The 14,519-nt window shown below is 37.0% G+C and overlaps 1 protein-coding gene across 7 annotated transcripts in view; it reads right to left on the bottom strand.

The window, feature by feature from the left end:
- Positions 1–14,519, bottom strand: part of LOC130909675 (actin-binding LIM protein 1-like) — a 33,701-nt gene that overhangs the window by 5,099 nt on the left and 14,083 nt on the right. For 4 of the 7 annotated variants that reach the window (XM_057826420.1, XM_057826423.1, XM_057826426.1 and 1 more), the window contains 9 exons: positions 12,569–12,695; positions 9,501–9,594; positions 9,342–9,429; positions 9,214–9,272; positions 5,530–5,607; positions 1,854–2,024; positions 1,695–1,724; positions 1,486–1,606; positions 1,290–1,361 (listed from right to left, as the gene is read on the bottom strand). In XM_057826420.1, the coding sequence (XP_057682403.1) occupies positions 1,290–1,361; positions 1,486–1,606; positions 1,695–1,724; positions 1,854–2,024; positions 5,530–5,607; positions 9,214–9,272; positions 9,342–9,429; positions 9,501–9,594; positions 12,569–12,695 (840 nt within the window). The remainder of the gene's footprint in view (positions 1–1,289; positions 1,362–1,485; positions 1,607–1,694; positions 1,725–1,853; positions 2,025–5,529; positions 5,608–9,213; positions 9,273–9,341; positions 9,430–9,500; positions 9,595–12,568; positions 12,696–14,519) is intronic. The other 3 variants (XM_057826421.1, XM_057826424.1, XM_057826422.1) reach the window with 2 other exon arrangements.

The following is a 14,519-nucleotide window of genomic DNA, read 5'->3' as shown; positions in this document are numbered from 1 at the left end:
GGCCAAAAATATGGGCCCCTTTGCATTATTTTGGTTAGGGCCCCCAAATGGCCTGGGCCGGCCCTGAGTAATGCCTGCAATAGTGTCATGTCAAAATTATGACGGTCTTATGACAGCGCTGTCAAATAAAGTGTTACCTATTAATCCAAATAAATCAACAAATAAACCGCACTGGACTATAAGCCGCAGGATTCAAAATGAAGGAAAAAAGTAGTGGCTTATAGTCTGAAAATAACGGTAATCGATTTAATCGATTAGTTGTTGCAGCTTTATTCAGAAGCTAGTTTAAATAGTTAGATGTCCGAATATTGGCAGAAATGTGAATTGCTGTTTTTCAAAGTAAAAGCAGATTTTTGTTCGTGTCTTAGTTTAACTTAACAAAAATATAATGAAGAAATCTGATAATATTTACAACTGAGAAGTTTTACCGTATTGGCCTGAATATAAGACGGCCCTGATTATAAGACGACCCCCTCTTTTTCAAGACTCAAGTTTGAAAAAAGACTTTTTGAACACCAAATTAATTTTTAGACAGAAAATAATTACAGTACATCTGAAACAAGTGATTATAATATATTTGAGAAAAAAGCATGTTATTTTGCCTCATTCAAATCTTAATATCTGAACATTTAAATATGTAAAGTGCAATCACATTCGTAAATGAATGGCTTCTGGTTTTTGAAATGTAAATAATCCAATCTATTGTGATTAAACAACAAAATTGCAATAACTGCATTAACCATCAAAGTGAAGTCTAACTGTAACTGTAGTCTTGAAACGAATCTGAATAAGGAAAAACATTGCAAAAAATAATGCGAAGTGGTTAAACTTGAGAGTAGCTGAGATCTGTCATGACAGAACATTGCTTCAATGATATCTGCCGCCATCTAGCGTCGTGAATGGGTATAACGTCTAGGCCGCGAATATAAGACGACCCCCACTTTTTCAGTCTTATTTCAATGCAAAAAAACATCGTCTTATATTCGGGTAAATACGGTATATATACATGTTAAAATTTCAAGAATTTAGACAAGATTACAGTGAAGAAGGTGCAAAACTATTAATCGGTTATCAAAATAGTTGCCGATTAATTTGCGAATTGATTAGATGTCGATTAATCGAATAATTGTTGCTCCTCTAATGTGGAAAAGATTTTTTAGCCTGGATTCAGGGCACCATTACATTGGGAGAAAATTGTTTATGTTAAATTTAGGTGAATTGCTTTGGGAATTACCTGAAGCAGAAAGATTTGAAAAAGAGGGTATAAACAGAGGCTGCTGTGATCTTACCTCTGGTGTCAGGGGATAAGCGGTGACAGGAAGAGGGAGTGAGCAAGGTGTCGTTGGTAGAAAATAAAGAGCCTATTTGTCATGCCAGAAGAAGGGAGGGAGTGGTGGATCAAAAAGAGAAGTGGAAAGGTGGCCAGGTGGAGAAAAGATGAGCTACTGACACAAAAGTGAAGCTAAAGAATCTGGTGAGGTTTACCCGGTCGGTGGAAGTGCTGTGGTGAACGAGTCGGCGTGTAACTGTGACGACTGTACGACTGAATGCCGAAGGATCCGTGGCTCGCCGATTTGGGAATGCATTTTCTCAACTCGTAACTTTCCTTGACAGACAAAAGGAGGCAATATGCAGATTAGGAGAGATACTGATGCATACTATAGCTTTGACTGCCGAACAAGTACAATATTTACCTCTGTGGTTTCAGATACATTTGCCAGAGACTAGAAAGAAAAGATGTACAGTTTTAGAAACATGATCTCAACTTTTATGCACCAAAGAATATTAAACTATAAAACAGATGAGTACTTTTTTTCATTTCATTTGAAAGATTTGACCATTGCTGACGTTACCTCTGCTGACTTTTGTCTTTCCTGTGTTTGGCCTCTGCTTTCCAAAGCAGCAGAGGCGATGCTTTCACTCTTATAGGACATCATATCAGGATGCTCTATGTCATAAATAGCCTTGACCTTGGGAATCGCTGCTAAGTCTCGGTAATCAATGATCTCATCATCTACTTTAGCCTGGGTGGGGGACAGGGAGAGTAGGAATGCGGGTGGGGAGGTGGGGGGTGGGAGAAGTACATAGGGGGTTGAAAGGGGAGCAGACGTTAAGGATAAGTCAGGTGAAAGTTGAACACTTGCACTTATGGGAGGGGTGACACTTTAATGCCACAACACTATGATTCATGTGTGACTCAAAGCAAGAGGCTTGTATGTGATTTCAGTGTTTGGTGGGCTTAAAGTGAATAACACAAAACTACAACTTTGAGGAGAGACAACAACTGATCTCATAATTTAGTGACTGCAGTGGAAATACCGTAATTTTCGGTCTATAAGCCTCTACTTTTTCCCCTCATTTTGAATCCTGCGGCTTATAGTCGAGTGCGGCTTATTTGTGGATTTATTTGGGTTAATAGGTAACACTTTGACAGCGGCGTCATAAGACTGCCGTAAGAGTCTAGACCAGGGGTAGCCAACTCCGGTCCTCGAGGGCCCCTATCCAGCTTGTTTTCCATTTCTCTCTCCTTTAAAACACCTGAATTTAATGATCAGCTCATCAGTAAGCTCTGCAGGAGCCTGATAACGATCCTGATTATTTGAGTCAGGTGTGTTGGAGGAGGGAGACATGGAAAACAAGCTAGATAGGGGCCCTCGAGGACCGACGTTGGCTGCCCCTGGTCTAGACTAGGGGTGTGACAAAATATCGAAATGGTGATATATCGTGATAATTTGTATCCCAAAAGGTTATCGATATGCTCCTGCCAAGAATCGAGATATTGTTTTAAAAAGGTGTCAAGGGCTATTTGCAGGCCATGACATTGACTAGATGAGTCTTTCTCCAAAGAATGCTTTAACAGTTTTAGGTCTGTGGCATGATGCATTGTCATCTTGGAAAATGACAAACATATTTTCAACTGAAGGGATAAGAAAGCTGTCTAAAATTTGAACGTGAACTTGTGCATTTATTGAAGATTTAACCACAGCCATCTCCCCAGTGCCTTTGCCTGACATGCAGCCCCATATCATCAAGGACTGAGGGAATTTTGATGTCTTCTTCAGGCAGTCATCTTTGTAAATCTCACTGGAACGGCACCAAACAAAAGTTCCTGCATCATCACCTTGTCAAGAGTCAAGAATTTGCATTGGACAAGGTGTCAAGAGTCAAGAATCTGCATTGAACAAGGTCATGATGCTGGAACTTTTGTTTGGTGCTGTTCCAGTGAGACCTTAAATTGCCCAAAATTACCTAATTGCCTGGCGTTGACTGCCACTGACAGCCATAGACGTTCAATCCGTTTGAAGTGGAAGGGGGCCGCGAATGAACGAATGTTTATTCGCTGCCACCCTCCCAGTTCAAATGGATTGGACGTCTACTAGTGATAAACTAATTCCAATTCACACTAGAAGCATGTTTTTCTGTTAATTAGTTGTTTGTAGAATATTTTAGAATGATTTCCTGACCAATGTATCAATAATCGTTGTATCACCATATCGTCAGATCATTGTTATCGTGAGCTTTGTATCGCAAATCGTATCGTATCGTGAGGTATCAACAGGCTCCCACTCCTAGTCTAGACTATCATAGTTATGACATGACATGGTCATTGCCATTAATGAATGCTTATGACCAATGTCATTAAGTGTCATCCGGGAAATAATGTCACTAACTCCATTTATCCATCCATTCAAAAGTGATATAATTTGCCGGATGGTACAAAATGACATCAAATACAGTGTTACCAAATAGCATAACTAGGAATTAATGAATGAAAGGAACAGTAAGTGAAGACATAATTAGCACAGAACATGAATTTTGATTGTTATTTACATCTGTAGAGCTGCAATGCATGCTCGGGGGCATGTTGGACGACAACAGTGTTGACAGCAGGTGGCAGCATAGGTTGACTGTCTCCGCCAAGGGAGCAGTGGTGGCCAAATGAAGCTTTTTGAAGCAAAGAAGCTTTGCAGACAATTAGTTCAAAGCTTCATGGTGGGTCATTTGGTCTTATGATGCCGCTGTCAAATAAAGTGATACCAGTTAATATATTTTGGTGTGAATATCCCATAATACAGTGACGACAGCTGTGGCATATAGTCCGGTGCGGCTATCTATGAACAAATGCCGTTTTCGTGTCAAATTTGGTGGGTTGCGTCTTATAATCGGGTGCGCCTTATAGTCCGAAAATTACGGTACATAGAAGTGAGGGTACGTGACTTTGGTCATCTCTATTATAAGTATGAGTGGGAACCTCTTGGTACATCACGATATGATACGATTGCGATACCAAGCTCATGATAACGATGATCTGACGACATGGCGATACAACGATTATCGATACATTGGTCAGAAAATCATTTTAGGATATTCTACAAGCAACTAATGAACAGAGAAACAAGCTTTTGTTGTGAATTGGAATGAGTTCATCACTAGTAGACATCCAATCCATTTGAACTGGGAGGGTGCCATCCCTCCCACTTCAAACGGATTGAACGTCTATGGCCGTCAGTGGCAGCCAATTCCAGGCAATGAGGTCATTTTGGGCCATTTAAAGTCATTCGCCTGTTCATTTTCAGTTACTTCCTCTTGATTTTGGGGTATTTTATGGGTCACTTCCTGTTTATTTTGAGTTGCAGAACAGGAAGTGACGCAGAAATCACCCAGATGAATAGGCAGTTACTCAAACTCAACAGGAAATGACATGTAAATGCCCTAAAATGAACAGCAAGTGACCTGTAAATGCCCCAAAAATCTGACCGAATGACTGTGAATGCTCTGATTTTGAATGAACAAAAGTTCCCAGTCTAAATGGATTGGGCTTCGAGCACCGTCAATGGCAGCCTTAGAGTTAGCTGAGACACTATTATGGTGGAAGATTTTGGTAGCAACATGTTGGTTCCTTTTTTTCCCCCAAAAAAACATTGACACCTTTTTAAAACGATATGTCGATTCTTGGCAGGAGCATATCGATAACCTTTTGGGATACAAAGTATCACGATATATCACCATTTCGATATTTTGTCACACCCCTAATTATTAGGATATAGAACTTTGGCTAAAATTTTGGAAACTCAAACTGACTTTGACTTGGTGTCATGAGAGTAACTCAGCCACACCCACCAATTTAAGCCCCCCCTAATCACTAGCTCATTGACAGATTGTGCGGTATGTACTCATGAAAAACTTTCTAGCAATTTTCTATTAACTACCATTTACCCTGTCTGCCCTTGACCATGACTTATGCCTTATCATGCTTGCTTCTCCCCACGACGGGTGTTTCTACAACAGTGTGCGTTTGAATGTCCTGCTATCTCAATAACTGAGATTACATGACTTGACCCCAACCCCTTCCCAGTCTTCAAAGACTTTATCTGGACTTCAAGTAAACTGCTCTTTATCTGGACTTTGAAATAACTTTTTTTTCTGGAATTATCACAGGTCTTAAAAGATAAGTGTTAAGTGGCTAATGTTTGAATACGTGTTTTAACTAAGCAAGCTTGTATGACTTTAATGTGAACTGGGACTTACACAAATTGAGCGACCGGGGCTTCCAGGTGTACATGAGCCAGGTCTGGAGCAGGAGCTTTCAGAAGACGTCAAAGTCGACTAATGGATGGAAAACCAAATTAGTTTGATTTAATAATCCAACTGACGGAAAACATTCCTAATGCACACACATGAAGCAATCTGCTTATCATGTACATCAACTCATTCACTGCCATTCATGACAATAAATGTCCAACAGACAGACGTCCATAGTCATCCAATCCTGTTTGTTGACTGGGGGGCTGGCACACGCCATTTACTACCAACCCTCCGGGTCAAAAGGGATTGGATGACTACCGACAACAATGGCAGTAAATGTGTTAAAAACAAATGGAAACACTAATATAGTATTACACACTTTTATACAATGGTATGAAAAAGTATCAAGTTTCAAACCTTTTTGGAATTTCTCACATTACTGCATAAAATCACTATCAAATGTGATCTGATCTTTCTTAACATCACACAGATGAAAAAATGTCTGCTTTAGCTAAAACCACTCAAAAATTTATAGGTTTTCATTTTTTAATGAGGGTGGTATGCAAACAATGACAGAAAATAAGTAAGTGAACCATCACATTTAATATTTTGTGCCCCCTCCTTTGGCAGCAATAACTTTAACCAGACACTTCCTGTAGCTGCAGATCAGTCAGGCACATTGATCAGGACTAATCTTGGCCCATTCCACACATGACGTTGTGTGTTACTACGAAACAATTCAACCTTGGTTTCATCACTCCACAAAATATTTTGCCAACACTTCTGTGGAGTGTCCAATTGCCTTTTTGCGAACATTAAACGAGCTGTAATGTTTTGTTTTTTCTTTACAGCAGTGGCTTCCTCCGTGTAGTCGTCCCACGAACACCATTCTTAGCCATAGTTTTACATATTGTTGATGTGTGCACAGAGATATGTGCCAGTGATTTCTGTAAGTCTTTAGCAGACACTCTAGAATTCTTTTTTACCTCTCTGAGTATCCACTCCTTGGGGAGAGAAGCAACAGTGCCAAACTCTCTCTATTTGTAGACAACTTTTCTGACTGTCGATCGATGAACATCCAGACTTTTAGAGATGGTTTTTGTATCCTTTCCCAGCTTTATACAAATGAACAATACTTGATCGCAGGTCTCCAGACAGCTCTTTTGACCGAGCCATGATGCACATCAGACAATGCTTCTCATCAAGACATTTCTTACCCGGTGTGTGTTTTATAGTGGGCAGGGCAGTTTTATACCACTCATCAGTGATTGGGCACACACCGGCCTTAAATTGTTTGGTAAAAATTAGGGCTGTCAAAATTATCGCGTTAACGGGCGGTAATTAATTTTTTAAATGAATCACGTTAAAATATTTGACGCAATTAACGCACATGCCCCGCTCAAACAGATTAAAATGACAGTACAGTGTAATGTCCACTTGCTACTTTTGTTTTTGGGTGTTTTGTCGCCCTCTGCTGGCGCTTGGGTGCGACTGATTTTATGGCTTTCAGCATAATGAGCATTGGGTAATTATTGACATCAACAATGGGGAGCTACTATTTTATTTTATCAAATTTTATTAAAACGAAAAAATTAAGAGGGGTTTTAATATAAAATGTCTATAACTTGTATTAACATTTATCTTTTAAGAACTTCAAGTCTTTCCATCCATGGATCGCTTTAAGAGAATGTTAATAATGTTAATGCCATCTTGTTGATTTATTGTTATAATAAACAAATACAGTACTTATGTACCGTATGTTGAATGTATATATCTGTATTGTGTCTTATCTTTCCATTTCAACAATAATTTACAGAAAATATGGCATATTTTATGGATGGTTTGAATTGCGATTAATTACGATTAATTAATTTTTAAGCTGTAATTAACTCGATTAAAAATTTTAATCGTTTGAAAGCCCTAGTAAAAATTGGTTTCAATTGCTCTTTAAGTCTCCTTCGTCAGAGGGTACACACACTTATTTTCCCCCTTCTGTCATTGTTTGCATGGTATCCTCATTAGAATATGAAAATGTATAAATGTTTGGGTGGTTTTAGTTATAGCAGACACTGTTTTTTTTTCATCTGTGCGATTTTGACAAAGATCAGATCGCATTTTATGGTGATTCTATGCAGAAATGTGAGAAATTCCAAAAGGTTCAGCTACTTTTTCATACCAGCTTAGTGTTTCCCAACATTTGTTGAGCGAAAACACCCATTTTACATTAGGAAAAATCACATGGCACAGCACATACAAATACACCATCCCCTATTAAATCGCAGTTCACCTATTTGGACAAGACAGTATGTCGCATAAAACACACTCATGCGGGATCCAAAATGTAACTTTTACAAAGACAGCTTAAAATGTGAAGAGTTGAGCAATGTTTATACTATCCAGATGCACTGCAGAACACGAGGCAGCAAAGAGTTAAGGTGGCATGTGAAAGAAACCAGCTCTGCTTCATCTCAAACTACGAGATTACACACAGACAGAGCACTCCCGGGAGAAGGAAAAAAAAACATCAAACTGCAAAAGCTGCTTATGATATTAACCTTCAGGTCACTCGGGGGGTAAAAGAAATCGAGGCAAGGTGTTTTGGATCGTCGGACCTATGAAGAAGTAGATCCAACTCTCTAATGGTGCATTGCTTCAATCATCACATGAATAATAAGCATAAGCAGAGTTTAAGGTGGATCCAGGGGGGCCAGGCCCCCCCAGGTGACTTTCCTCTATATATAAAAGTTGTAAAGCAATAAAGCAAACAACAAAATGAATGAAATGAACAAAAAATGATATTTCTATAATGGGGATAATAATAATATAATAGAGGAGGGCAATTTATTATTCAAATGATTTTTTTCTTTGTTTGAAAATAAATTTTTTTTTTGAGTGAAGCAACTTTTTGGGGGATTGAATGATTTAGAAACAAATGCCCTACCCATAGTATGGCTCAAACACAAAAAGGATTGCTAAAATCAAAGAAAACTTTTAAAATTAAAAATCAAGTGTTCAAATACAAATATTTGAGATTCAAATATTTTTTCGTACTCAAAAACTTTTTTTTTCTATGATTGAAATTTTTCTGTTTTTGATTGAAGTGATTTTTCGTTTGAAAAAATATATATATATATTGAAGCAACTTATTTTTGATTGAATAATAAAGACACAAATGTCCTAGCAAAAATGTGGCCCAAACACGAAACATTACTTCAATCAAAAAAAGTTGCTTCAATAAAAGAAAAAAAAAAAAAAGATTTCAATCAAAAAAAAAAGAAATAAATAAAAGTAAAATGGCTCTCAAATGCATTTTTTTGTTTCAAATTTATTTTTGAATTCAAACACTTTTTTTTTTCAAACACAAATCTACCTCCATATGGCTCTGCCCAGGGCATACAATTTTTGACTGGGGTAACTACATTGGCACGGCACCGGCGGGCATACCATATTCAATGGATGACGATCTTGGCAAAAAGTTTAGCTGTCCTAAGCAGCCTGATTAACAATTCCCCTCAAGAATGATGGGAAACAAAAAAAATTCTAATTTTCAGCTTATTATTATACATATTCTTGTAAATTAATTTTATTGCTGACACTACGTTTTGGGGTCATCAACATGTTGTGCCGCCCCCACCGGCCCAAAAGTCAAACTCCGCCTATGGTTATTGTTAAAATTAAGGTTCTTACTCTGTTGCTGTCATGATTTCTGCTTCTTTCTCTGCAGTCCGGGTGCCACACGGCTGAACCTGTTGAAAGGAAACAATTTGCTCACCACAACGTTGCGCTTTTAGGTATTTTATATTTTTTAAACTAACCTTGCAAATACATTTCCTCGCCCTCTGAGAACATTTTGTCACATCGGCTGCATCGCGCACATTCCGGGTGATAGTGTTTGTCCCCTGCCTTTTGGAAAAGGGGGAAAAATAATTGCTTATTTTCATAAATGAATGCAGGATCCACGTGTCATCCCTCACCTCAAGAACTTTCCCTGTTATGAACTTCTGACATGAGTCACACTGCACCCCAAACTGAAGCTGGTAGTCCTTTTCACAATATGGAACACCATCCCTGAAAGGTGCAACGTTGGACTTCATAACGCATGCATCAAAAATGGTATACAGTAGTGCTGGGCGATATTGATTGCGAAAACACTAGGAAATCTAAAATCGTCATAATTCCTGTCTAACGGCATTTAATCAACATTGAGCATATATGCTAACTGTACACTATACCAAGATGCTGATAGTTTTCATAACAATGCCACAGAAGGGCCTTCAGAAGTTCTAAAAACTAACAATCCAGGGTTGTCTGAAATGAGCACACACTTATCCACTTATGGTGCATAAACAAAACAATTTGTACATACATCGGGAAAGTATTAGCCACTAACAAATGCAATAAAACACCTAAGTATTAGTAAGTTCATACAAAGGGCGTGCTGGTAATTTTAGCATCAATTTTAGCGCAAACTTGCCTCTCTGTCACTGCCCCTCCGAACCTGAGCAGTGAGTGATGTATTCTAAATAGGGCTGTCAAACAATTAAAATTTTTAATTGAGTTAATTACAGCTTAAAAATTAATTAATCGTAATTAATTGCAATTCAAACTATCTATAAAATATTCCATATTTTTCAGTAGATTATTGTTGCAATGGAAAGATAAGACAAGACGGATATATATACATTCAACATACGGTACATAAGTACTGTATTTGTTTATTATAACAATAAATCAACAAGATGGCATTAACATAATTAATATTCTGTTAAAGCGATGCATGGATAGAAAGATTTGTAGCTCTTAAAAGATTAATGTTAGAACAAGTTATAGAAATTTTATATTAAAATCCCTCTTAAGGATTTCGTTTTAATAAAATTTGTAAAATTTTCAATCAAAAAATAAACTAGTAGCCCGCCGTTGTTGATGTCAATAATTACACAATGCTCATCGGTGCTGAAACCCATAAAATCAGTCGCACCCAAGCGCCAGCAGAGGGTGACAAAACTCCAAAAAACACAAGTAACAAGTGGACATTACACTGTGCTGTCATTTTAATCTGTTTGAGCGGGGCATGTGCGTTAACTGCGTCAAATACTTTAACGTGATTAATTTAAAAAATTAATTACCGCCCGTTAGCGCGATAATTTTGACTGTCCTAATTCTAAACAATATAATTATTAATGGTATTATGCTAACTTAATATACAGTCATGTGAAAAAATTAGGACTCCCCATTAAATATTCAGTTCTTTATGAAGAAATGTTCACATATCAATGTCTGATCTTGTTTTTTCTTTATCTCTGGAAGAGAAAGTGACTTAATTGCAGGTAAATAACAAAAATTAACATTGTTTTACTCATTAAACCAAATATATCAACAAAAATGCATATTCTAACTGAGGAAAAAGTGGTAACACTTTATAATAACTATCCGTTTTACTAGTTAATAGATCATTAGTAAACTTTTGATAAATGATTTATTGTTGATTTGTGAAGTATTTGTTAACAGTTTGTTAAGCATTTACAGGGTGTTCTTAGCCTGAAACAGTTTGTGTAGAAACGTTTCAAGTTTTTTTGTGTAACGTTTGGCATTTCTATCTTTTCAGGTTAAGAAATGCCGTTCACTTCCAAAGAATAGGCTTTTTGATGAGGCATTTTGCAGGCAGCGCTCATGTTGCACATTTATGAAAATCTGCCATAGAACCAACAAATATTTGTACTTTTCTTTGTATATTTAACCAATAAAACTTATGACCTTCAACAAAAAGTGTATATAGTTTTATTAAGATCCATCAACTAGCATGGGCATTTAGAATGGGGTCAACCATATTGGAACACCCTGTAAATGCTTAACAAACTGTTAACCAATACTTCACAAATCAACAATAAATCATTTATCAACAGTTTACTAACGATCCATTAACTAGTAAAACGGATACTTATTATAAAGTGTTACCGAAAAAGTTAGGACACCCTACCACCTAATACCTAGTGTTACCCCCTTTGGCTGAAATAACTTCACTGAGACACTTTTTGTAGCCATCTACCAGTCTTTGACATCGGTCTCAAGAAAGATTGCCCCACTCCTCAACGCAGAATACTTTCAACAGTGACTGACTGTTGAAGTGAGAGAAAACACCATGGTGAGATCAAAGGAGCTGTCTGAGGCCTTCAGAAAGAAGATTGCAGACGCTTATGAGTTTGGTAAGGGATTTCAAAAGATCTAAAAAGGATATAAAATCAGCCATTCCACTGTCTGGAAAACAACCTCATACAAACTGTGAAGCATGGAGGTGGAAGTGTCATGGTTTGGGGATGCTTTGCTTCAACAGGACCTGGCCATCACCATCAAAGAATCCACCATTAATTTTATCGTGTATCAGAGGGTGCTTGAGGAACATGTGAGATCATCTGTGAAAAAATTAAAGCTGACGCCAAACATCATTGTTGAAAGTATTCTGCGTTGAGGAGTGGGGCAAACTTTCTTCTGACCGATGTCAAAGACTAGTAAGATGCTTTTTGTAGCTATCTACCAAAGTTATTTCAGCCAAAGGGGGTAACACTAGCTATTAGGTGGTAGGGCGTCCTAACTTTTTCCTCACTTAGAATATGCATTTTTGTTGATAAATTTGGTTTAATGTTAATTTAATGTTATTTTTTCTTGTTTACCTGCAATTAAATCACTTTCTTTTCCAGAGATGACGAAAACAAGATCAGACATTGATATGTGAACATTTCCTTAATAAAGAACGGAATATTTAATGGGGTGCCCTAATTTTATACATGACTGTTGATTTAAAAGTTAACACCCGACAATTTACATTGGATGCTGGTATGTTGCAGAACTAACTTGATGCAACTCACATTTGTGACAGGCTGTTTAATATCAATTCAAAAATAAAGTGACGGGGAAAAATCTGTCATAACTGTTATATTATTTTTCATCACAATATTCCAATTGCACATTATAGTGGTGTATCGTTACTGCGATATGTTTCCCTATCGCCCAGCACTAATATACTGTAATTAAAACATGTATTTACTTGCTAATGTACTCTCCACTCAGCATTTTTTTGCAGATGTTGCACTTGAAGCAGCCGAGGTGCCATTGACTGCCCAATGCTAACAAAGCTTGACCGTTCTTGATGTCACGACCACAGCCGTTGCAGTCTACGAGCACACCAAAACACATTTCAGTCAACCACTTGCTAGTATTATTGGGACAAATGGATACGGCGGAAAACACTTAGATGACTTGATGTTCCGCTCTGAGACCCCCAATTTGGCCAACTTTTAAAATTGTCCGATATGCATGTGTGACACATCATTGGAAAGCTTAAAATCTCAATTTTCTGGGGGAAGAAAATTTTTGAACAGGAGGGCTTTTTTTTTTTTTTTTTTTTTTTTTTTAAATGTTTTTTAAAAAGCAAAACCCTATATGGAGGTGAGAGCACGCGAGAGCAGAAATACAGACGCCATGACTTTACCGAGATATGATCGCGTACTTACCTTGTTTCGATCCAAAAACTCCATGTAGCAAGACACAGCTGTGAATGGCCACAGCTGCATTTTGGGGGGATTTTATGGGGGAAACATGGTAATATAACAAGGGTCGCGATGCAGAAATTGCAGACATTAAGGAGTGGTCGAGATTTTCTTTTTCATATATTTACTAGGGGTGTCAAACAATTAAAATTTTTAATCGAGTTAATTACAGCTTAAAAATTAATTAATCGTAATTAATCGCAATTAATCGCAATTCAAACCATCTATAAAATATGCCATATTTTTCTGTAAATTATTGTTGGAATGGAAAGATAAGACACAAGATGGATATATACATTCAACATACGGTACATAAGTACTGTATTTCTTTAATATAACAATAAATCAACAAGATGGCATTACCATTATTAACATTCTGTTAAAGCGATCCATGGATAGAAAGACTTGTAGTTCTTAAAAGACAAGTTATAGAAATTTTATATCAAAACCCCTCTTCATGTTTTCGTTTTAATAAAATTTGTAAACTTTTCAATCAAAAAATAAACTAGTAGCCCGCCATTGTTGATGTAAATAATTACTTACACAATGCTCATGGGTGCTGAAGCCTATAAAATCAGTCGCACCCAAGAGGGCGGCAAAACTCCGAAAAACACAACAGGTACACCTTTCACTGTGCTCTCATTTTAATCTGTTTGAGCGGGGCATTTGTGTGTTAATTGCGTCAAATATTTTAATGGGATTAATTAAAAAAATTAATTACCGCTCGTTAACGCGATAATTTTGACAGCCCTAATATTTACCCTTTTAAACGTTTTTTTCTTTCCATTTTTCTTGTTTTGGATCGATTATATATCATCTAAAATATCGGAGAAAATGTGATAGTAACAAAAAAAATACAATTTAGCGATAGTTATGAGGTAGATATCCGTGACTTTTTTACAGACATTTTTTTTATTGTGACATAATTTGTTTAAAAGTTTAAAATATGTGAGTGATTAATTTTTTAAAGTCGTTTTTTTTTTTTAAACAAAATATGAGACATCAATTAATGAGTCTACGCTAAAAACGACATTTTGAATGATAAATATAAATAATTACCTTTGTTTTATGACTGGGTTGAAACAAAAGTGGTTGCGCAACGTCTGTAAACAGGGGTTTTCAGGGTAAAACGGACAAATCAAAAATAGTTGGGGGCTTTATGCGCCATGAATCTGCTATGGCCGCATATAAACATATTGTTCTATCAAACACTACAGTTGTTCTGGCTTAAAATACAGCAGTTTCTTTTAAAGAGGAGTGCAAGAGCAGAAACTGCTTTTTCAGTTTTGTCTGTGTTTTCCGCCATATGTTTAAGAAAATGTAAAAGTATTGTATTGAACAAAGGACATGAGCTTATTCTAGTAGCAAAATGTTGAAATCTGTACAAGTTTGTCTCGCCCTATTGTGCCGTGCACAATTGTCCTTTTAATCCTGAGACTTGGCTTGATC

Source organism: Corythoichthys intestinalis, chromosome 21 (assembly GCF_030265065.1).
Source record: "Corythoichthys intestinalis isolate RoL2023-P3 chromosome 21, ASM3026506v1, whole genome shotgun sequence".
Lineage (NCBI taxonomy): Eukaryota > Metazoa > Chordata > Actinopteri > Syngnathiformes > Syngnathidae > Corythoichthys > Corythoichthys intestinalis.
The sequence above is the reverse complement of the archived record's forward strand: the minus strand, read 5'-3'. Positions and strand labels throughout refer to the sequence as shown.